This window comes from Taurulus bubalis (assembly GCF_910589615.1).
Source record: "Taurulus bubalis genome assembly, chromosome: 14".
In the NCBI taxonomy this organism is placed as follows: Eukaryota; Metazoa; Chordata; class Actinopteri; order Perciformes; family Cottidae; genus Taurulus; species Taurulus bubalis.
The window spans coordinates 14,879,019-14,902,653 of NC_136602.1; the positions used below are offsets into that span (position 1 = coordinate 14,879,019).

Genomic DNA, 23,635 nt, shown 5'->3' on the forward strand with positions numbered 1-23,635 from the left:
CTTTGTTTTCATAAAAGCTATTGTACCAAGGGCTTTCCTGTGTTTTTTTTGGGTCCTGTAAGCCCATGTGAGCGAGCCCCCATTTGGATCTATGACATTAGAATAAAAGTATATCCACTCATCCATTTACCAAAAGAAAGACACATCACCCAAACCTTCAGAGCACATAGTCAGGATTTGCGCTGGAGAAATTCAAAAGTTACATCTGTACACCAACTGAGCTGAGCTGACTTCTTGTGTTGGCTTTCCTTAGTATGTGAATGACACCAAGGCTTCCTGCTGTTTGCAGAACGGCTACTTTATGCTGCAGATAGAAGCTGATTATACTGCATTGTTATATGTACTGTAACATTAAATATAAAGACTGTATAACATATGTCTTAATGCCAGTAAGTCCTCTCTGTGACCTTGATGACAGTTACCATAACTAGTCATATAAAGAGAAAGTGTATGTCGTGCTAAACTGCGTTCACCTAAATTGTGTATTAAAAGAGTTATAGGAAATATAATATTTGGGCAGTGGGCTTAATTTTGAATCAATAAAACCCAAGTCGCATGTCAGGTTTGCTGAACAGAAGTCCTTTGTGACAAAATGCAGCTTTTTTTATCTGATAAAGATGTTACAATTCTATGCCAAATAGACAAGAGTTGGCAATAATACACTGTAAGGTTAAAATAACGATTGAATTATAGTGCTGTTAAATGTGTTCTTTCACCCTTTTTATCCTGGGAGAACTGCTCTGTGAACAGATTAAGTTCATTTTCTGAATGTTGTGTGCCAGAGGTTGAACTTGGAGGGCAGTGAGGTGAAGATCGCTTTGACTTAACACACACTTTACTTTCTGTGCTCACTGCTTTTCTTCCCTCGATGGTAGAAAACCTCAGAAAAGTTCTGCACTGGACCCAACGAGCTGCTGCCACCATTAAACACACAGCACAGTGAATTCCCTGCCATTAAGCAAGCATTAAGAGCCAAGGGCAATGTGTTGAAATAAGCTCACATTAGGTCAATGCACTTTCCCGAAATGCAATGCAAGGTGTTTTCCGTTGCAGCGAACAGGATGACTGCCTTTGGTAAATAACTGCGCAAAGCTCAGAGTATCAGACTTGAAAAATACCTGACTTACCTTCTGCAAGTAGACGCACCGCATGCACGAAAGAGGGCTCCAAGCTGCTTTTCTCGGCCACCAGTTCAGGTAAGTACTTATCTGGATGCATTATTACCACAGCGGACCTCTTCACCGGCCGTGCAGGTGAGCGACAGTGCTGAGCGTCGGAATGCAACTATAAACCTTCCTTGCGCCTGCGTTTTGGTTATAGCTTCAGTCTAGAAACGTATGAGCGCCACAAGCAAAACCCCTCCAAAAAAAGAAAGAAAAAGCAAACTAGTGGTCCCGGCTCTCCGATATGCTTGACTGGAGGTTGAGATGTGATTCGGAGGCGTGAGCGACTGGAGGTTGACTTGTGATTCAGAGGTGTGAGCCCATCTCCGCCGCCGCTGCCTGCTGCCTCTCCTCGGCACCCCGCCAGACTCTCGGAATCACTGGGTCTGCGGCTCGCGCTGCTCCCCGCCCCTCAGCATCATTATTGGTCATATTGTGGGACAGACGCTGCTGGAAAACAGAGGCGATCCCCGCTGAGTGCATAGCAATTGGGCGATGTGCTCGGAGTGTGTGGATACAACAACAACAAAAAAGTTGAGATTGCACTTGGTTGGGGCTGACATTGGTCCATGCAAACATCTCACTCTATAATGTGAGATTCGATTGTTTTACTGAAAGTTGTTTGCATGATGTAATGCAAATAATCCCCTATGACAAAGAAATAAGAAACTCTAATAGGCTACATTTGAGAATACTATGCTCCAATTGGTTTGAACATAATACCATTATTCAATTCAGTTTATTTTGTATAGCCCAAAATCACTAATTACAAAGTTGCCTCTTTACAGGCTTTACAATCTGTACACATACGACTTCCCTGTCCCGGGACCTCACATCGGATCGGGAAAAACTCCCCCCCAAAAAATTGAAAAAAACCCTTTTACATGGAAACATTATAGATGATAGTCATGCAACATCATAGGTCACAGCACAGTAGTGCCAGTCTCATTGTCTGTAGGCCCCTATAAAAGCTATCAGCTTTAATTATAGCTGATATGATAACTTTGATTGTTACTAAAGCAGTAATCTCAATGCAAGAAAAACATGTATGATAGAACTAGTTTGATTCAGCCAAAGCACAATGTACAGTGGCGTGAGTTTCCTAAATCCACTATAGCTTGTACTGCAGCAAAGAGTGACTGATGTACTTTGTACTTTGTGCTAGCAGTTTAACCTGAGGGACTAAAACACAGGCATCGTTTCTGTGTCGCTGTCCTTGGTGCTAAACACTGCCTGAATGACTGAGACCACTCTAGATGGTTTTGCACATGTAGAGAATGGTAATGTCAAGTCTTTTCATTCCTGATACTTTAACTGAAAATGTACCATGATAATAAACAACATTAGGTTATTTATTTATGTAGTTGTGCTCCATAATAGTCATCGTGTGCCTTCTTTCCAAATGGTTTAATCCTACATGTTTCCCCTACACAAGACCTGATCTTCTCCAACATATCACAATCCAATCAAATATTATTAAGTAAATCACTGTTTGCCTTTTTAATTGGAAAGCTCTGCAAAAACGTACAAATGTCCAACTAGTTCTTTTTTGAATGGCATTGCATTGCTCATTGGAAGACAGCAACGTCAATGCTCATTTGAAGTTCAACCCTGTCTCCTAAAAATTACGTTCCCCCAGAATTAATACGCATTCCCAATTACGTTTGATCAGAAACGTATCTCCTCCCTGATTATGTTTGTGTTTGACGTATTACACATACGTTGATTATATACGTATAGGTTGATTAAACACGTGTGTTGATTATACACGTATTTTTGTTTTATTGTTTTTATGTTTGACGTATTACAAATACGTTTATAATCGTGTGTTTGTGTTATTGTTTTGATTTTGTTTTGACTGTACTGGTCTTACAGAAATATTGTAATATGTCAAACACAACGTACTTAGTTAGTATTTTGAAAACCGGATGTTGGGTCCCGTGACTCCTTCCGCTCGTTTGAATGTTTTTCATGGAAGATTCTGCACTTGATGTGACCACAGAGATCCGAGTGTCTGCTGATGATCGCAGTGGTTCACTGCACTAGATGGAGTTTATCACACACTTTGGGCTGCATTCACGAACAACCCGACTCAGAGAAGACTGGAGCCGGCGCGAAGGAGGCTGTTACCGACGGCCTGACGGTGGCGGGCAAGCGTCTGAAGACCGAGCCCCGGTGCAAGCAGTCTGAACACCGGCCCATTACCGCCCTAACAACGGCGGGCAAACGGTCTTCGCCTCCCGGTGCGGCCGACTCTCGGGCTCCAGGTGCGGCTGGCGCCCGGCCCGGCCGGCTGTCACTGGACGGCTGTCACTGGCCTCACCCCGCCCCTCTTTTCTTTTTTGTCCGCAGAGTTTAAAAATTAAAATATGCTTGAATAAAGCAACAAAACAATAACACAAACACACGATTATAAACGTATTTGTAATACGTCAAACACAAACATAAAAACAATAAAACAAAAATACGTGTATAATCAACATACGTGTTTAATCAACGTATACGTGTATAATCAACGTATACGTATATAATCAACGTATGTGTAATACGTCAAACACAAACATATTCAGGGAGGAGATACGTTTCTGATCAAACGTAATTGGGAATGCGTATTAGTTCTGGAGGAACGTAATTTTTAGGAGACAGGGTTGTTGAAGTTTCCTTTTTGCTGTGGGGATTCTCTTTGGTAAGTGTATAACAAGTTTGAGATTATCCCTTCTCTTACTTCTCACTCTGGTACTTGTAATTGGATTTGTAATTCCATGCCAGTATCATTTTGTTTAAATCTCAATAAAAGCATGGTCAGACAAAATAAAGTATTTAAAATGCTGCATATTTGCTTTATTTGTCCAGTAAAGCATATACAGTGCAATGCCCATCGGTGTGATAAGATGCTCAGCAGACTACCTCAATGTTTGTTAGCTGGGTTTCAATCCCAGTACAAGAATAATGTAAATGTAACCTCATGTCTTATTAGGAATCAAGGAGTCAAGAAGAACATTTTCTGCTTGTGAAGTGAATTATATGACGCGAGGAGTTTCAATGCCAAGAGAACGCTTCATTAGGTCTTTATGAAGCAACGTCAGTGGTGTCAGCAGTGTAAGCATGCCTTTCATATGAAACGCCTCTCTGGTCTTGTAGCTCTGAGATTGAGTTGAATCCTAAAGTCATCTTTGGTGCGGCACACAGGCGGCTTTACTTACTATTCAATACGAGTGTTATTGGCTGCAAAGGACCAATTCTAGCTCCACTTGACCTTAAGAGTTAACTGGCTGCACTGATCAGAATCATAAAGACTGTGGAGAGACTGCAGGCAGAGAGTCAATTTTGATGTTCTTGTCAATGTGCGGTAATGAGACACTGCATTTGCCAGTAAAATCTAATAATGTTCTACCACAGTGATATCGACTGAACATATTAATACAATATATATATATATATATATATATATATATATATATATATATATATATATATATATATATTATTTTAAAGTTTGCTGTGGATGTGCACATAACTTTATTCTAAATAGTTGTAGCTACAGTGGGTGCCTGTTTTCATTACTCCTTAAAGGTATTTGAACTATTTCTTTCATTTGACCAATATGGTATCTTGGAACTAAGCAAAGGGGATGAAGTTACAGTATAGTTAGTTTGGGTCACTAATTCAATGTCATGTAGTATGTAGTGAGTCTGAATACCTAGAATACCCTTTTTTCCTCTCTACATATTTAGATATTCTATCATATTTGGTATTATAGCTCTTGCTAGTTGCTTTTTCTGCTCATTTCTGAAATGACCAGCAGCCCTAAGGAGCCAATATTGATCATAACTTGCATGTCCTCATCATTTATTTTTATGATTGTCAATTAATGTCTCTCTGAAATAAGAAACTATTTTATTCTTCTGCTTGGTAGACTTAAATACGTGACCGGGCTCATGTCAGCTAGTACTTTACACTTCATGCTGGCTGAACCTTCATTGATTTAATGTTATCAAATGAAATGATGAGGATGATAATCCTGTCACTGTTATTACTGGCTAGTAATGGCAATGATGACTGTGACTGTAAATTAGGTTTAATCTTGTAATCCTATAGTATGGTTTTGCATTTAGACTAAAGCAGGCAGATTGAAATAATGAAAGGAAACAGACAAACACACTGAATGTGCTATTCACCGTGATGTTAATGGAATGAATGGAAGAAATGTGGATGGGGGAACATTGCTGACAGAAGAGGACTTAAATCCGACTGCCGCATGTCACTTTGGACAAAGAGGATTGTGACTGACACTTTTTTTTAAACCTATATACTCTCTCTGTATTAATACTTAAATGATTCAGTGTTTCAACTTGCATTCAATGTATTTTACTGCACTCTAGTGGTCAAAGGGCAACATTGCATAATTCACTACTTCACATGGTTAGGATCAACCTTTTAATTGTTTTTTTATTTTTTTTAATGAAAAAGTTGGAGTTGCAGGGTAAGTAATACTCTTTTCTCTAATTACCAGAGGGTCTACAGTGCACTTTAAGTCTGACAACATTTAACAACATGCTTCAAACCCTGCTATTTTGTGCTGCCTAGTGTTGTGTTTATCGGTTTTATTTTGTCTTTAGTTCAGTTTCTATATCAGGATTGCCTCGAAAAAAGTTTAAGTTGAAATGTCTGTAAAGCCCTTTGATTTATGAACTGTGCAATCAAAATAAATTTCACCAATGCACTTGTCTTGCATTATTCAGTGTAAAGATGAAGAGTCACATGAGGACGGCTGATGAGTGTTTATTTGTTTGTAAATTGTTTAGCACAATTAAAAGATTGGTGCGGCTTGTCTTTGAATGCAGTTCACCTCATTTTGTGTGTGCTAACTTGTGTGTAACATCAGCTCATGAGTGTTTGAATGGTGATGACCAAGTTTGCTCTGTAAATACTGTATTTCTTACTCAAGTCAGGTTTCCTGCCTGAAGCCCCAGATGCAGATAAGTCATTCGTTTGAAGTCACAAATACCATAACAACAAATAAATACAATTCTACTGGTTTATTTCCACATAAATTGGTGATAATATATTACACAGTGGTGATAATTACATAAGCAAAGAAGAAGGCCCCTTTGTGTGCTTTGTTATTGTTTGGCCCACCGATGAACTCTGTCCTCTTTTTGTCCCTCTTAGCTCCGCCTTCATCAAGCCAGGCACAACAATAACACGTTTTCCAACTTTATTTACAAATTAAAACTATATGAAAGTTGACACATTTCATTCAACCATACTGCCTGTGAAATGGTGGCCCTGAAAAAACATAGTGTCTGTTTTTTGTACTTTGAACGCATCTGTCCAGTGGCTGCCACCTGACAAACGCTTATCTATTTCAGTGATTCAGTGATTGATATTTTCACACATACATTGCCTTAATGTCTTATAGGTAGACAACATTAAACACTCCCTGCATTTTGGTGCAAGACAGAGCAGGTGAGCTGGGGCCTGAGAGACTAAGGAAGAGGACAGGATGGTACCAATCAAAGTCGGTTTTTTTGTGTTCTGTGATTGCCAATGTATTCTCTGTTGTTGGAGAAAGAAAAAAAGACATTGTATTTTAGAGACACATTCATTGTGTACTAATGAATTAATAAACATATTGGGTACAGAAGGGTGCACACTATCCGATGGGGCACATTGTTGTGGCAGATGGCTTGTGTATGGGCTACAGCATGAATGCATGAATTTTGTCACAAAAACATTTGGAAAACAGAAATTCCTCTGTACACTGACGTTTCTTTTTAAGATAGTTATTCTTTACCGATCAACGTTCATAAAGTTGGTCCACACGGATTTTATTTTGAAAGGCTCTACCGGAAGTGTCCCCTAGAATTAGATTGGACTTGGCATTAGTGTACTGGCGTCAAGTCGGAACGAAAGGCAGAAGGTTTCTCCTCCGGGATCAAGCGAGAAGGTAAGAAACATCCAAATGCTTCATTCATTGTCCACGTTGATGAGTCCACCAGCTGCAGAACGTCTGTCCCAGGAACCACACCGAAGGGGAGTCACGTGTCCTGTACTTTACCCGGAGAGTCAGATACTTTACAACGTGCATGAAGGAAGTGTTACACTTGGCTTACTACAAACCAAGATCTTTGCATACAACACATAAACACATATGAAGTTTTCTTCAAATTAAAATAATGTGTGTTACTTTTAGAAGGTTGTGAGACAGTACTGTTGGGGAGGGCGAAATGACTAGTGGATTAATTGATTGACAGAAAATGTCTTTGCAACTATTTCATCATGTTGAATTCATTTTTCATGCAAAAAAATAAATAAAACTAACTCATGGTTCCAGCTTCACAAATGTGAGGATTTGCTGCTTTTTCCTTTTTAAATTATTTAAATGTATCTTTTTAAAGGGACAGTTCATCCCCAAATCAAAACTAATTAGTTTTCCTTTTACCTGTAGTGCAATATACTATGTTTGCAAAACAAGTGGCAGCTGTGGCTATACAAAAACAAAAACAAAAACTAAATAAAAAACTAAATATGAATACAACACAAGAACCACTACAGGAGAAAATGACACAATAACAGCAAATGAATAAAAGAATCACAGTTCAAACTCAAGCAAAGACTATAGGTCTTCAACTGTGACTTAAAACACCCAACACAGTCTGCTGAGCCGGAGGAGACTGTTACACACCTGGGACCCAGGACGTCAAATGCAGGATGTCTGCAGCATATTACTTATACACTATGGAGCAACATTATTCAAATCCTTGCAGGCGAAGGAGGATCTTGAATTGAATCCTAAATGTCGGCAGAAACGGGATGATGTGACATTAGTGAGTAGTCTAGCTGCGTAACTGCTTGTCCATGTCCAGCTGCTGGAAACATAATAGTGGGTCTATGTGTGTTGTATTCCGCAGATGAAAGTAGCAGGACTAAATAACTGTCTTGACATCTTTATCACATTTCAGCTGTCAAAAGTCAAAAGATTTTCTATTAGTGACCGATCAGACGAGGTGTTGAGGATGATAGTAGAGACCAGGTCTGGAGCAAAAAAGCAGCAATTATTATGATTTAATTAAAGAAAATGTTGAAACATCCAGTTACTAATTTCAGCCAGGCGCTCATGCAGAACAGCTACATTTTAGAGATCACCGGGCCGAACGGATAAGTAGTGTTGCGTATTAACGATACTAACTTGATGGGACTAAAGTTAGCACATCTATTAAGCTTAGAAACATTTGCCTCCTGACTTGTTGTTCACCAATTTGAGTGCTAAAACTTCAAAGGCACAGACACGGTCGTTTCGATATCAGTAAACCAATATCTCCTCTAGTAGTTATTTAGTGAGACTCAATGAACCACTCTGTCTCTTTTTTCCAGTAACTTAAAGATGTCAGCAGTCATCGTCGTGCACGGCGGGGCGTGGGCGATACCACGCGACTTGGCCGAGGCTTGTGTGGATGGAGTGAAGGCTGCAGCATGCGAAGGCTTTTCAGTGCTGCAACGAGGAGGAAGTGCGCTGGATGCTGTTGAGGCAGCTGTGAGGGCTCTGGAAGATAACACTGTGTTTGATGCGGGTATGCTGTACATAATTATTCTTTTCAATATGTATTAACACAAGTACATTTAAAATCTACATTTTACAAAGTACATTTGAAGAACAGTGTTATAGACGTAGTTGCCTGTTTATTGGATTTATTGCAGGACTGCTGTATAGGGTGCATTATTTTTTGTTAGTTTATTTTATGATTTCTTCCTGGTTGAAATGCATGTTAAGTCTGGAGATTGACTGCAGACATGCCATTTACACCCATTTAATTTAGCTTGGAACGCCTCAAACATTTCTTAAGTCCAGTGTTCATACCTGCAACAGTTACTCATCATATATTGCTTGATTCAGCACAGTTTACCATTAAAACAAACCCTGATTGCTGTTTCTGGGACAATCCCAGCCAAAGCTGCCAATAAGCAAACTAATACATTCCTCACAGACGGTCATATTTGATATTTCGGCTTATTTTATTTATGTATTTGCCTGTATTTCTCAATTCATCAACATATTTGCTTTCTGTTTCTTCTATCAGAGTTTTCATTTTGAAATTACATGAGTGCAGGTGCATCATCTCCCATTCTGCCTGGCTATATTTAGCATTTTTATGTATGGGGTATGTCACAATATATGTCAATTTAACCACTAAGATCTAAGAGAATATGAAAAACGTTGCTGTACTTTGTTATACTTCTAGTAAGGGTGTCTCTGGATTTTGGGTAATTCCCACTCGTGTCATTTGTATGTAATTCAATGTCTCCATCTGCTGGTGGTGTTGCCAACATTCATCCAGACTCATAATCAGAGCGATTGTGGTCAGTGGAGACGAGGTTGCCGACAGATTGTGGAGCTCAGCCTCATAATCTGTTTTTAATCCCAAATGGAGTCTCCACAAAATCTAATCTCCATTTTAGATTATGTCCAGGCGTCTGGGCCTCCTGGTGACCCCAGCAAGCTTGAAAAACATAAACTTGCCTCAATAGAAGGGAGACTTCTGTACAAAATAACAATCTTCTTGTACTTTAACATGACTATTAACATTATCTACAACTATTAACACAGTGATGCATATCTTCCTTGTGTGTATATAGTTTTCTGTTTGTGTAAACAGAAAACAATCTGCCAACATGTTTTCCATAGACGTGTGTAACTTCATTTTTTATACAATTAAGCGACATTAAAACTACATTTCAGACCTGAGAAGCTTTCAAATTATACATAGCACCAATGGACATGTTTAGATGCATTTTTATGCACCGACTAAATCTATACAAGTACATACAAACCGAATATCAACGACGGATCTGTCATCAGCACGACACTCTATGGACTGCTTTGTCACCACCTTGTGGATTTGTGATGGTGTAGCAGGCAACGCAGCAGGAGGGTCATCATATCTCACACCCTCTCTGTCTGCTGTTAGATTGTATTTATTTGTTTCTCAACATTGATAAGGACCCTCCAACATGGTCACTCGCAATCAGCTTTGCAGGTTCTGAGAACATAAGCATAATGTTTTTGGTCTGAGCCGTTACTTATTGTGATTGTAGGACACGGAGCAGTGCTAAATGCTGATGGAGAAGTAGAGCTGGATGCCATTATCATGGATGGAAGGACCCTTGCCAGCGGTGCGGTGTCTTCAGTAAATAACATTGCCAATCCTGTGTCACTGGCACGAGCCGTGATGGAAAAGGTATCATCTTAAATACTTTGAGTTTGTCTCTCTTTAAAAGAAACAGTAAGAGGTTAGGAGATGGTTAGGACGACACTGATTTGGACAATTTTAAGAAATGTTTCTAATGGCTAACCGGTTCAATGATCAATGATTTGTTTTGAAACTCATTTTCTGTTTGAGCTTTTTCTGACATGTCTGCTGTCATTAAATCCTTCAGACAGTCCACGTCATGTTGACAAGCAGAGGTGCAAACCTATTTGCAGAGAGCATTGGCATGGCCACAGTTCCCACTGATACACTGGTGACTGAGAATGAGAGGAAGGAGTGGAGGAAGAACAAGAGTTATGCTACTGGAGTAATGGAGAATTTTAACTGTCAGTGGTAAGTCTTTGCCTTGTTTGACTTCATTTGTTTGACTTTATTCTTTCTAGCCTGGACATGTATTTCCTCGTGAATCTCTACATTAATACTGCAGCAGAATATGTTTTTTGAAAGGTTGTTTTTTTTCTTTTCTAAATTGGCTGTATTCATTCTGAAACATCATCTGTATTGTAGCACAGTTTATAATAATGTTTTCAGTAAATAAACACCTTGTGAATGGCTGTTTTGCTGTTCGGGAGCGAGAGGAAATGTGCGCTACGTTAAAAGGTAAATATGTCTTCCTCAATCCCCTTTTCTTGTTATTCTAGGGCCCATGATACTGTTGGGGCAGTTGCTGTGGACTTTGCTGGCAATGTTGCATGTGCAACATCAACTGGAGGGATCAGAAATAAAATGGTTGGCAGAGTAGGAGACTCTCCCATCATTGGTATGACTTCATTTTCTCAAGTAGCACTTTTTACACTGTTGGCTTCAGTTCAAACTAGATTATATGAAATTAGAAGTCATCATTAACATTATGAAGTCAGATTTGATCACATAAATTACTTTATCTAAACAAGCTCCACTTTCTGAGCAAATTTCTTTATTTGCTCTCAACTTTGTTTTACTATTAATTGTATTATAAATGTTTGTCTTATTCTATTTGGGGAAGCCAATGTGTGAAATTGAGAAGTAAAAAAGGTTTTCCCCATGTTCTCCATTGTAAATAAGGCTGTGGAGGATACGCAGACAACTTTATTGGGGCAGTGTCTTGTACCGGTCATGGAGAGTCTATTCTTAAAGTCACATTGGCCCGACTCATTCTTTCACATATTGAACAAGGTGAAGTATCACACTTTAAAACTATTAGTCACATATGTTGGACTCTTTCTGGTCTTAATATAATTTGATGTCATTAGTTCTGTTTTTGGGATAAGCATCAAAACATCAAGCAGTTGAATAAATAAGAATCAAATAGTGTGACTGTTTTTGTGGGAACACAAATGTTATCTATTTCTGACAGGTTTTTTTAAAGGTTTTTATTTGATAGTATGAGAATTTTAACAATGGCTGCAATTATTAAATGAGGGACAGACACACTTCTATTTCATACTACATACATTATTAGCGACAATTGAAAAGAAACTAGACATTGTAGGACTCAAAGAGTGAGATTTTTTCTCTTCGCCTCCACAGGTAAATCACTCGCAGATGCTTCTCAGTTGTCTTTGCGGTACATGGGAGACCGTGTCCGAGGTGCAGGAGGTGCTATTGTAGTTTCTCCGTCGGGACAGTGGGCAGCCACCTTTACCACAGAGCGGATGGCTTGGGCAGCAGTGGATCATGATGGTCTGTGGTATGGATTAGACCCAAATGAAAGACTAAAAGAGCAGTTATCCCAGTAACAATTTTAGCTGTTTTAATCCTCATTTATTCCATAATTGAGGGAATTGTATTTCTTCTATGTTTTTGACTAATTCACTATGGTTTTTATCGCTTATTAATTAAATGAGTAGCGTTTTCTTCTTTCTAATCTGTGATGTCACAACTACCATACAGCATATATATATATATATATATATATATATATATATATATATATATATATATATATATATATATATATATATATATATGCTAATGTGAGATGTCTGATTTATTTTATAAAATTATCTTTTACATTGTGTTAGTTTATTTCTTCCCATTTGTGTTTGTCAACCTGCAACTGTCCAGCTCCACTCAAATCTATTAAAGTCCAAACATTTGACATGACATGTTGTCAGGTTTGTAAAAGCAGAGAAAAACATCCTGCTCCTATTTGATTAATTATGTGTTGGCATTCATTAAAATGAGCTATTCAAATTAATTGAGTTAAGTACCGTATGTCTGTGAAACATATCTGACTTCTTTCTTTTCACCACATATTCATCAAAGGTTAGTTGGTTTATTGTGATTTTCAAGCACCTCTGGTAGAAATGTACTATTCAGGGGTTGTCAACATAACAACCGCCTCATTCATGAACTTCCTCTTTGTTTGGCAGCAGCATTGTTGGTCACACTTAATCCTTTGAAACAATGGCGGCTCAAACAGAGACACTCACATGTATAAACCTGATTAGGAATTCAAATAAGATAGAATGACCATCTTCTCCCACTGTGATTTAAGTCAAGGGGCAGCTGTTTCAGATAGTGTAGTTTCACATTTAAAAACTGGATTAGAACATAATACAATTTTGAAACTATAGTTGTTATGGGCTAGATGTGTCAAGTTGAAATATAATATTAAAATCTCTAAATGAATCATAAAGAGAGTATTAAAAAAAGGACTTAATCGTGGACTCTATTGTGAATATGTGGGAATTACACTATTTATCCTGTAGTGTTGTTATATAGACTATTGCCTTGCCGTTTTGCTTATAATAAATAGCAAAAGTGGCCAGTTTGAAACTGTGTGCAGGTAGTTTGACACAAAGGGCTAGAAACTGCTTTTTAAATACATTAGCTTTCCAGGCAAGAGACTGTCACATGTTTCACTTTCTATAGATGGAAATCAATACATCAATTATTGTATCCAAGTGTAACTGCTGAATGCGGTTGAAACGTTGACTCAAACAACATCGTCTCTTGGAGACTGAGACCCGATCTCCACTCGTGTGTGTACAACGCACAATGAATAAACTCGCGCGTGGATACGCTGTACTCCTGCACCATCAGCTGCTTCACTACCTGTAAACAGAAGACACGTGACATGCAGCGCTGCCTGTCAGGGGCTTTGCAGCAGCAGGACGAATGACGGCCGAGTTAGAGGAAGTTACTGAGAGCAGCTTTGCTAGTATGTAATCTTATACGCGCTGGGTCCAATATTGCAGCAGTGGAGAGGTAAGACAAGTATACATGAAGACGAATATGTCCAAAAATCCAAATTGCACGCGAAGGAACAGATGCATGTGGGCGTGATCCTCTAACGACCGTTAGCAGCACTCTGGCTACAAACAAACTTGGTGACTTGAGGCCTACGCTAAAGCTACCAAGCTAGCTTGTCTGACAGATGTAGCATCGAGCTGGCTCACTACATGTTTCTACCACACATTTGAGCTTTTCTGCCGCATATATATTTTTTATTTATTTTTGCAAATGTTATCCACAGGAACAGTGCTTGAGTTTAAACCATCGTGTGGTAACTTCCTCCATATGTTGCCGTTAGCTCGCCAACGTAACGTTGCATGCTAGCATCGTTAGCCGTGACGTTAGCACGCCAACTAGAAACCCCTCACTGGGAGTAGCTGGACACTGAAACGTTATTCACGTAGGCATTAAGTTATACTAAGCCGCATTACATTGACCCTTCTAGAGATCTGCTCGCATATCTAAGGAGTATTTGTGCACTTCTCTCTTCTGGCCTGCTCAAGGTTGTGCAGTCGTAACGTGATCTAAAAACGGTAACTTGCACATTAGCTTGGTAACATTAGCTTCCCTCTCTGCAGGTTCTCAGTGTGCCACAGCAATAGTTTCCTCGCACTAGCATACATGTGCCTCGAACTTGTTGCTCGGTAATGTAGTTAAACGTCAACGACCCACAGAAATGGCCCAAACTGAGACGCTGGCGTGACGTTATCTTTAATGAAAGAGGACAGCATTTACAGAGGAAGCAAAGTTTTAAGCGGCCCGTCACTCTATTTACACCAACTGTGAGGGACATTGCGTGAGAAATCGATCACCCTTCGTGTTTTGTTGCTCCATGATCTCCTATTTGGGAGAGTTCGTGAACATAGTTTGATTAAACTAAAAGAACCAGCCGGTCAGGACACGGGGGCCCTCAAAGTGGACCCGTATTGGACCCCCAGCTCAGCTAAAGACACAGCTGTCTAAGAGATAGACATAACGGTATAGCTGTTATCGGACAGCTTAGGTTATACACATTTTCAATAGTTTTGGTCCAAGATAAACTAATATACAAATACAATGTTTTTTCTTGAACTTTAAATTGCAAAAAAAACATAATTATTTTTTTTATAAAAAAAAAAAGTTTTATATGTTATACACTTGTTTACAGGTTAAGGTTTTTAGGTTTTTGAGTATTTTGCATGTAGTTGTAACTATAGATTAATTTCACACTGACCAGGTCCAAAGACTATTTGGTCTCTGAAAATCATCAAGTTAATATGGAGATTTGGAAGTTGGCCCTTAAATGCCAACTTCATGTAAACACATGCATTCAAACTGCTCCGACGGAGCAGTTTGAATGCATGTGTTTACATTGAATTGATGTTGTCCCTCATGTTGATGTTGTTGAATATTTTATTTTATTTAAAGCATTATTAATATACTTTTTCTTGATCAAAATGGGTAATTTGATGCCCGCTTTCCCTTATGTCTGTGTTTTATTACAGGAAGGCAGCAGCATTCATGGATACTGTGGACATTAACCATTTAATACCCAGTGACCAGTTGGACGACTCCCTGATAACAGGTCAAAATTTGCAATGTGAAGCCAGTAATGAGTTTGGGAGTGGACTCGGACTGGACGAGTCCCTGAAGAACATGCTCAGTGACAAAGACCCCATGTTTGGATGTGCAAGCTCTCAGTTCAATCTTCTGGACAATGAGGATTCCACTTTTCAGATTGCTGGCTCAACAGGTATGTCAGAAGACTTTTTTTTATTGTGAGTTGTTTTATTTATATTGTTTCCTAACTTTGATTAAAAGCTAACTAACAGCTACTACTAACACTTCATGTGGCTGCTTTACATTAATGGCCATTCACACTTAATGGAACACCTGGTAGAGGACATTTAAAGTAGCAACTTGCTAACATTATTTAATCATCATCAGCGCCTTTTCTCTGCTTAGTTTTGAATTTGACTTAAGCTACTTTATTTATTTTGGCTGTTGCAGGTCTCGCTGATGGTTCAGCATCCACAGGCCTCAGCGGGGAACTGAAAGCGGCAGATATTACACAAGCAAAGCAACCTGTTGCCAGGCGGAAGAAACGTCCACGTAATATCGAATGCGGTGAGTTGCTCATTGAGATTCCTATTTCCTCCAAATAGCACATTCAAATTGATTCTTTCTTTCTATGTTTTGTTTGTTTTTATTGAAACAGAATATAGCAGTGATCCACAACCTGCCAACACATCCACCAAACCCATGATCCGAGTACGAGCTGGAAGGAAGCCAGCGAACAGGCTACAGAAGTCATTTCTTATTGAGAAAGGAGTTAAAGGCTCCCAGCTGAAGAAAGACTTAACTCTGGGAGGGCGTGTCGACGTTAACAATCTGGATGGTGCATCATGGCTGAATCCTTCTGTCGTATTGAGACGATTGACAGTCACAATTGCAGGATTCAGGATTGAACTGCTTCCAGGACCCTCTTACACACATGTTGACGCGAGCCAGTCTGCATGCCTTGACGGTGGTTTTTCGTATGCCGTGCTGCCAGATAATACTGTCAATGTACAGAACCCTGCACCTGAGAATGTGGCAGAGGTGGATGTAATTGAGAAGAGCTCTGCTGACGATGGAGCCCTCGGGCTGGGCCCGTATGTGAATCCTAACGACGTGCAGACCTCCAACGGGACTTTAATGGGGAGTACCGACACGCAAGAGACAAATCTCGACAATCAGAGTGTTCCTGCACAACAAAAGTCAGTCAGTGAAGGAAAACATGACATCAAAGAGCCACAAAACATTGAGAATAACGGAACCACTGTTGGTAATAATGATGGTGATGATAAGGAAAAACAACAGGCTGTGGCCCAGACGACGCTGTTGAAGTCAAAACAAGGACTGACCTCGAACAAGAACAAGGACTTGGTTTCAGATAAGCCAAACAACATGATTAAGGGACATAATAAAATATCCCAAAACATGCCATCCAAAATCCAAAGAGGAGACCTGCACAAAATAAAATCTCCAACGGAAAAGAAAGACATTTCATCTTTGAAAAGGCCAGCAGAAAACACCCAAAGTGAGCATGCTACTAAAATGCAGAAGACACAGGACACAGAGAGTAAAGTAAAGCCAAAGTTGCCCAGTGCAGTGAAGAAGAGCCCTTCATCTGGCAACCGTGTTGATCAGCAGGGACCAGCTAAACATACTCATCCTAACATCTCCAAAGTTGAGACCGCCAACCCGACGCACGCTCGTCCAGGCCCTTCTTTAAAAATGCCAGAGGAAGGTCAGGAAAAGCCCAAACTGAAAAAGCCAGAAAAGATCCTTCAAAGGCAGAAAAGTAAAACGGCAAGAAGCATCTCCGTGGAGGAGCCGCAGCTGTTTATTCCAGACAATGCTCCTGTTGTGAAGAAGGAAACTGCCGAGGAGCAACCTGTTAACAGCGAGTCTGCGTGGGACGGAAACAACTGCTGTGGCCTTTGCAAAAAACACCACAATAACATGTGAGTGTTGCAAGATCATCATTTTGTTACTCAAACTTAATACGGTATGCTGTAGATTGAACTTGACAGGTAAGGTGTTTAGTTTGTTGCACAAGTGTGATGAGACGGTTCACCCGAAAGCACAAATACATATTTTTCACTTGTAATGCTATTTATCACTCTAGATTGTTGGATTTATTATCCACAAACTGCTGACAACAAGGTATTAATTGTCTTGAGTTACCGGGTCATGATTTCTGGAAAGAAACATTGCTGTTGAGTTCTAGCTAACTCTCACCAAAACAATCTTGAGTAATAAATAGCACAACAGGTAAGAACAAATATGTATTTTTGATTTTGGGTGAGACTTAAGACTTGAGATGAACGCTAGTGAACCAAAGTATTTGTACAATTATGAACTGACTGGCTTTCAGTCAAATATGTGTTTTAATTCAACAAGAAGGGAATCGTAATATCAGTGTCATTTCTGTGCTGTGCCTGAGGGTATCTGGTGCTTGGGATAAACCCAAACACCTTTTGATAATGTTCGTCCTTTGTTTAGGTTCATGGTCGGTTGCGGCCGCTGTGACGACTGGTTCCATGGCGACTGCGTTGGTCTTGACCTGACAAAAGTACGTGAGATGGAGGAGGAGGATCAGATGTACGTGTGCTTGAAGTGCTGTGAGGAGGAAAGCAAAAAGATGGAGCCAGAGCCCCTAGCAGCAGCCAAACCAGAAGTTCAAGCCAAGACGGAGGTACAAGATCTTAAGCTGCCTCCCAAGCCCCAACCGGGACCGTCCCAGAAACTTGCATCAGGGGGAGTCAGACCCGTAAGACAAGTCAATTGTGTCAAAATAAGTTTAAGAATAAAGCTGTTTGATCGTTTTACATACAAAGGATATTTTATTTGTTCCCTCAGCTAATTCAACCTCTGATATTAATCATAGCCAATATTACCACTACACAAGGGTTTGTGTCTCTTTGTTTTGACTTTGTACAGAAGGCTTGCACTGGGGTATGTGGTTAACATGGTGTATTCACCAAAGTACATTTTCCCACACATAAAACTCACCCTGTATTTTTGTCTTACCTTTGGCTGTAGGGTGTGGGGGGGGGGGTTAATAATATTGGATGAGGTGTCTTTAACATTTTTAATTGTATTGATATTTTCTTTAATAATATGCCTAATGTGCTTTTTGCTCTTATCTCCTAAAAAAGGATCCTGATAGAAGGCCGTCCACAGATGTCAGAGAAGCAGCTCATAAAACAGGTATTTATTGGGGGTCTGTGACTGTAAAGATTAGTTTGTTTTTGGCTTGTTGGTTTTTGTTACACTTTGGGTTCAAGGCCAGAGGCCGGTACTATGAGCGAGAGTCGCTCATACTGTTCAGCAGTACGAACAAAAAGAAAGTATCTACAGAGTAAGGCTCTCTTAAAATAGCAGCAAACTGTTTTTTTTGTTGCAGTTTGCTTTGCATTATTGTTCAATACAGAACAGAATAAAAAATGTAATTGTCCGTTCTTAGATATTAGATAATGTTATCACAACTGTTTAATTATTGATATTTTGTATTCCTCGTGGTCACAGATTTTCCCTCCTGTTATGTTATATTATATTGTCGTTTCTATCCTCACAGGTGTTCATCTGAAACTAGAGACAAAAAGTAAGACTTCAGCTTCAAAGAAACCGGTGTCTGTGGAGGCAATTAGGCGAAGTGTGCGTGATTCCCTGAAAGAAATACTTATACAGAGGTAAGTAGTTTGTGAGTGAAAGTAATGAAAAGAATTGAGTAAATACTGAAACAAATACTGACATTTTTTTACTTTAATATCTTCTACAAGCATCCACTTGAGTGCACCAAACATGACGCTTTCTGCTCTTCAGGTTGAAGGAGTCTGATTTGAACGTGTCGGTGGAGAAGGCCTCCGAAGTTGGCAAGAAGACGGAGAGAGAGCTTTTCTACTTGTATAAAGACACGGACAACAAATACAAGAACAAGTACAGAAGCTTGATGTTTAACCTTAAAGATACTAAAAATAATGTGAGTACCATTTAAAACCAGATGTGATCCAACTGTAGTTTGTCTTGGTGTTGCTTATGTCTAATTTGTATTTTTATTTTGAATTGTATTTTTTAGGTCCTCTTTAAGAGGGTTCTCAAAGGAGAGATTTCTCCTGGTAACCTAATTCGAATGAGCCCCGAGGAACTGGCCTCGAAAGAATTGGCTGCTTGGCGACAAAGGGAGAACAGACATGTAAGTGATGCTTGAGTCTTTATTCTAGTTTTCAGTTAAGCTCAGTAAGTAGTATTAACATTTAAGATGTTCTCTTTTATCATTTAATCATTTTTTTCCTCATTTTATAGACCATTGAGATGATTGAAAAAGAACAAAGAGAGGCAGAGAGACGGCCGATCACTAAGATCACACACAAAGGTGAAATTGAAATTGAGAGCCAAGAACCAATGAAGGCACCTGATCCTGACGAGGTAAGGGACATGACAAATAGTACTCTGCATTCCTGTATATTTACTAAAAGAGGAAGACTTGTGTGCTTAATTGTCTTAAAATGTTTTCCTCCGCAGTTTGAGCTGCCTCTAAAAGTGACCGAAGACTCAATGGAACCTCCAAACACCCCCGAGAAGAACGCAGCGAGTGGCGACGCGGGGAAAGACACCACCAGCCAGCACAAGTCTCACTTATTTGACCTACACTGCAAAATCTGCACAGGTAAAGGAGAAAAAAAGATCAGTCATTCAGCCCTTTTTGCCATTTTATCTGCTTGAGTGTCACTATCCTCAGTTACCAACTTATGTTTTTCTTTTCTATAAGGTCGTATGGCGCCCCCTGTGGAGGAGGCACCAACCAAAGTGGTCAAAGTGGCAACTACAGTGGTGAGGAGGAAATCCACCAAAGCAGAAGAGAAGAGCACAGCAACTCCTGCGATCGACGACGATCTACACCTCACCGTTTTAGAGGAGAGCTTCCGAAACGCTCATTCAGGCTATGAAGGAAGGTGAGGTTATAGCCGACACCGTGTGGTTCTAGTGTTCAACTCGTTATGGCAAGTTTGCTCCATCCGTTTTTTTGTCATAATTATCACAGGTCGGATCATAAAGCTGGAAGAGAGGAAGAGGCCGCTTTCCTTTTGCACCTGAACTCCCCGTGGCAAGGATTGATTCACATGCACTCTGTGGCAAAGTTTATGACGAAAGCGTTCCCCGTCTCGGGCATTTTGGACAACTTGACTGAGGTAAAGTGGACGCCACTGAATATATTTAGCTGCGGCAAAGTATCTTAGACTGAAGTACTGTCAGTAAAGTTGACCTTCTTTTTCATAAATAGGACCTTCCAGACAGCGTTCAAGTTGGCGGGAGGATAAGTCCACAGACAGTGTGGGACTACTTGGAGAAGATTCGGGCAACTGGAACAAAAGTGAGTTTTTGGCATCTTTCCTTCTTAAAGGAATTATAAAGCCTACAGTAAAATCCAGTCATCGGATATAATCACCCAGAATTACATAAAAGAGCAGCTTATGTCAGACAATTAACATTCCAATGTCATGTGGTGCATTATAAAGCTGCTCCATTGAAGAGTTATGGTCAAATTCTTACACATGGATTGCAGATTTTACTGACACAAGCATTTTTCTTTTATTAAAAGGAGGTGTGCCTAATTCGTTTCTCCCCTGAGACGGATGAAGATGAGATATCCTATACTCTTCTGTATGCCTACTTCAGCAGTCGTAAGCGTTTCGGGGTGGTGTCCAATAACCTGAAACAAGTGAAGGACATGTATCTCATTCCTCTGGGTGCCACTGAAAAAGTTCCACATCAGCTTGTTCCATTTGATGGGCCAGGTAACATGAACACAAAACCTAAATGCTCTTCTCTCTCCAAATGTCCTTACATTTCTCAATCTTTTAAACTCAATTCATCTTTTCATTTTTCAGGTTTAGAAAACAACCGCGCCAATCTTCTCCTTGGACTCTTAATTCGCCAGAGACCGAAAAGGGATTTCCTTCCCGTGGACATGAATGAAACTGACAGGATTATTCCTGAAATCATGCCCATCGTCATTTCCACAAAAGAAACCCGAGCAAAAGAGGAAGACGAGAAAAAATTCCTCTCCTCCTTGACGACTGCACATAAAAAAGAGAAAGACAAACCGCTAAACACTACTGAAGATATTGATGAGCCAATTGCAGAGTCTGTGGAAGAACCATCTGCATCAGAGGAAACCAACAGTCAGGGTCCCCAAAAACCGCTGCGTTTTCTTCCAGGTGTGTTATTAGGCTGGGGTGGGGAATTGCCCCCTCTGGCAGATGTTGGAGTTAAACATGCAACAACAGCAGATGACACCCAGACGCCCCAACCAGCTCCCAAAACAGAGGCATCAACTGAAAACTTTAAAAGTCCAGCAGCTGTTGCACCTCGAGAGCGCTTTGTTATCAAGAAGAAAGAAGCTAAACCTGTTAAAGCTGAACCTGAAGTATCCAGTTTGACTGATACATCTGCTGCGAACAATTCATCAGGAAAGGATGCTGTAGTGGTGACCCACAATGCACCAGTTTCTCTGAAAGATAAACCTCCAGATGTGTCGACTGAAGTGTTCCTGGCGAGCTTGTCAGCAGCTCAAATGGGGACTGAAACTAGCAGCGCTGCTTCTGCAAACATCGGAAATACTGGCCTTTTGTCTGAAACTGAAAAAGCCCCCTCTGAAGGGAATTCTCTGTCGCAGTCAAAATCCCAGGCAGCTCCAGCTCAAACTAACAGCTCAAAACCTCCTTTAAGTGGAATATTGAAAAAGTCTTCAGCATATTCCAGTGTGAATGTAGATAAAACAACGGAGCTACAAAAGGATAAAGCCAGCCACCTCGCTCCTTCGAGTCCCAAACCTGTTCCTGTGTTGAGCAGCACTAGAAATGATGCAGTTACACTCTTTCACCAAGGGTTTTTACAGGTTTCTCAGGCCAAGAACAAACCTGAGCAAGAGAAGCAAACAACTATTCAATCATTTGCGAGTAAAAAGGAGGATCCCGGATTGTCTCAGGCTGCTGCTACAGTTACTCAAACAAAACATCCTCCTCCAGTTGAAGGACCACAAGCAGCAGGTGACACCGAAGCATCTGAGCTCCAACCCGACTCCGTGACGACACCAGTATACGACAGTGCTTCACTAATCCCGTCGCAGCAGCAGCAGCAGCAGCAGCAGCAGCAGCAGCAGGAGGAACAGCCTCAGGTGCCCAGTAGCTTCGAACACCCAACTGGCCCTCATCCTACTTTCTCCAGCCCACAGACCCAGGACCAGAACCACAGTGCACCGTGGGCTCAGGACAGCACTTCACACATTATTCCCGGGCTTCAATCGCAGTACGCCGAGAGCTACCCTGAACCAGCTGGACAGCCCACTTCACCAGCCAAAGAATACAAGCGTCTAGAGGAGCGATACAGCGACCCGTGGGAGAGGCCACGATCTACGGAGGACAGAGACCACCACGAGAGGCACGGCAGCCACCACAGGGATACGCATCACGGGAAAAAGAGCAGACACCACGACCGGGAGCGAGAGAAAAAGCACGAACGCAGCCACGACAGAGAGAGGAGTCGGCACCACGGACACTCGGACGACCGCTATGGGGAGAAGAGAAAAGAGAGGCACCACAGCGACGATCACAGCAGCCGGCACAAGGACCGACACAGACACAGACGGGACTCCGATTATGAGAATGGACGGAGAAGTTCAAAAGACAGTTAATTGTATTTTTATTTTTTTTAAGTCCTGCTAGCGAACAAGCTCAAAGTCTTGGAAATATTTCTAGCTTGTTGGCCACTTGGCTGGTTCATACCACTTTGGCTGATAGTGGAGTTATTTGTTACTTCCTGCAGCTGATGTGGCATTTCCTCCATAGAAGTTCCATTTGGTGCAGCCAAAAGTGGAAAATGATTTCAGTGTTTGTGAAGATCTTTAAACACGTTCTTTTCAAACCAAGAAGAACTGAATATTAGGACAAGTTTTAAATTTTAACGTTTTTATTGTAAATATCTTGTTCATATTGAGCTGCTTTGCGGAGTACAAATGATCAGAGCATGTTTTCAGTCGTGTTGTAACTTGCAAAACAAGTTTGCACCACCTGGTGAAAAGTTTAAATTGGCATGAAGGTCACATACACCACCTTTTAACTGAGGACCGTGATCTGAACAGCAACTGCTTTTTTCCCCTGCTACTTAATTTTTTTTTAATTGCTCAAATATTTTACGAGCTTATTTTTTTTTTAAAGTATATACATTAGAGATGAAGTGTGCCTTTGCACTGTGTTTATGTACAGTTCGTAATAAAGCTAATCCTTTTTTATTATTGATTATTAAAAATAATCTAATTTCTTTCTAAACGTATTAAAGATACAATTACGAATACAGATTTATTGTTGTATTATGATAATTTTAGACATCTATTTATTTTATGTGATGGACTGGAAGAGTAATAACTGACTCAGAGCATACAACCTGCACTGAATC

The 23,635-nt window shown here is 40.3% G+C and overlaps 3 protein-coding genes across 3 annotated transcripts in view; 2 read left to right on the forward strand and 1 right to left on the reverse strand.

The window, feature by feature from the left end:
- khdrbs2 (KH domain containing, RNA binding, signal transduction associated 2) overlaps nucleotides 1-1,289 on the reverse strand; it is a gene marked incomplete at its 3' end in the record, with an annotated part of 50,739 nt that extends 49,450 nt beyond the window's left edge. The window contains exon 1 of the mRNA XM_079229704.1: nucleotides 1,128-1,289. Coding sequence (XP_079085830.1) covers nucleotides 1,128-1,218 — 91 coding nt within the window. The 5' untranslated portion in view covers nucleotides 1,219-1,289. The remainder of the gene's footprint in view (nucleotides 1-1,127) is intronic.
- Nucleotides 1,290-8,550: 7,261 nt separating this feature from the next.
- On the forward strand, nucleotides 8,551-12,150 carry LOC306746453 (isoaspartyl peptidase/L-asparaginase; the record flags this gene model as incomplete). Its single annotated transcript, XM_079229369.1, has 6 exons — nucleotides 8,551-8,737; nucleotides 10,260-10,402; nucleotides 10,602-10,765; nucleotides 11,074-11,192; nucleotides 11,477-11,587; nucleotides 11,942-12,150. The coding sequence occupies 6 exons, from the start codon at nucleotides 8,551-8,553 to the stop codon at nucleotides 12,148-12,150; spliced, it is 933 nt and encodes a 310-aa protein (XP_079085495.1).
- A 1,435-nt stretch (nucleotides 12,151-13,585) lies between these two features.
- phf3 (PHD finger protein 3) lies at nucleotides 13,586-23,476 on the forward strand. Its single transcript, XM_079229255.1, has 16 exons — nucleotides 13,586-13,624; nucleotides 15,136-15,383; nucleotides 15,641-15,757; nucleotides 15,849-17,139; nucleotides 17,681-17,948; nucleotides 18,337-18,388; nucleotides 18,756-18,870; nucleotides 19,004-19,160; nucleotides 19,257-19,373; nucleotides 19,484-19,606; nucleotides 19,703-19,847; nucleotides 19,950-20,133; nucleotides 20,223-20,370; nucleotides 20,463-20,552; nucleotides 20,781-20,976; nucleotides 21,070-23,476. The coding sequence occupies exons 2-16, from the start codon at nucleotides 15,152-15,154 to the stop codon at nucleotides 22,872-22,874; spliced, it is 5,040 nt and encodes a 1,679-aa protein (XP_079085381.1). The 5' UTR covers nucleotides 13,586-13,624; nucleotides 15,136-15,151; the 3' UTR covers nucleotides 22,875-23,476.
- The last annotated feature ends 159 nt before the right edge of the window (nucleotides 23,477-23,635 follow it).

Bases quoted from the DNA above. Each gene is read 5' to 3' on its own strand.
- phf3 (XM_079229255.1), top strand. From the start codon at position 15,152: ATGGATACTGTGGACATTAACCATTTAATACCCAGTGACCAGTTGGAC. The intron at 17,949-18,336 runs GTAAGACAAGTC...CTCCTAAAAAAG, and splicing joins CATCAGGGGGAGTCAGACCC to GATCCTGATAGAAGGCCGTC. The intron at 20,134-20,222 runs GTGAGGTTATAG...TAATTATCACAG, and splicing joins CATTCAGGCTATGAAGGAAG to GTCGGATCATAAAGCTGGAA.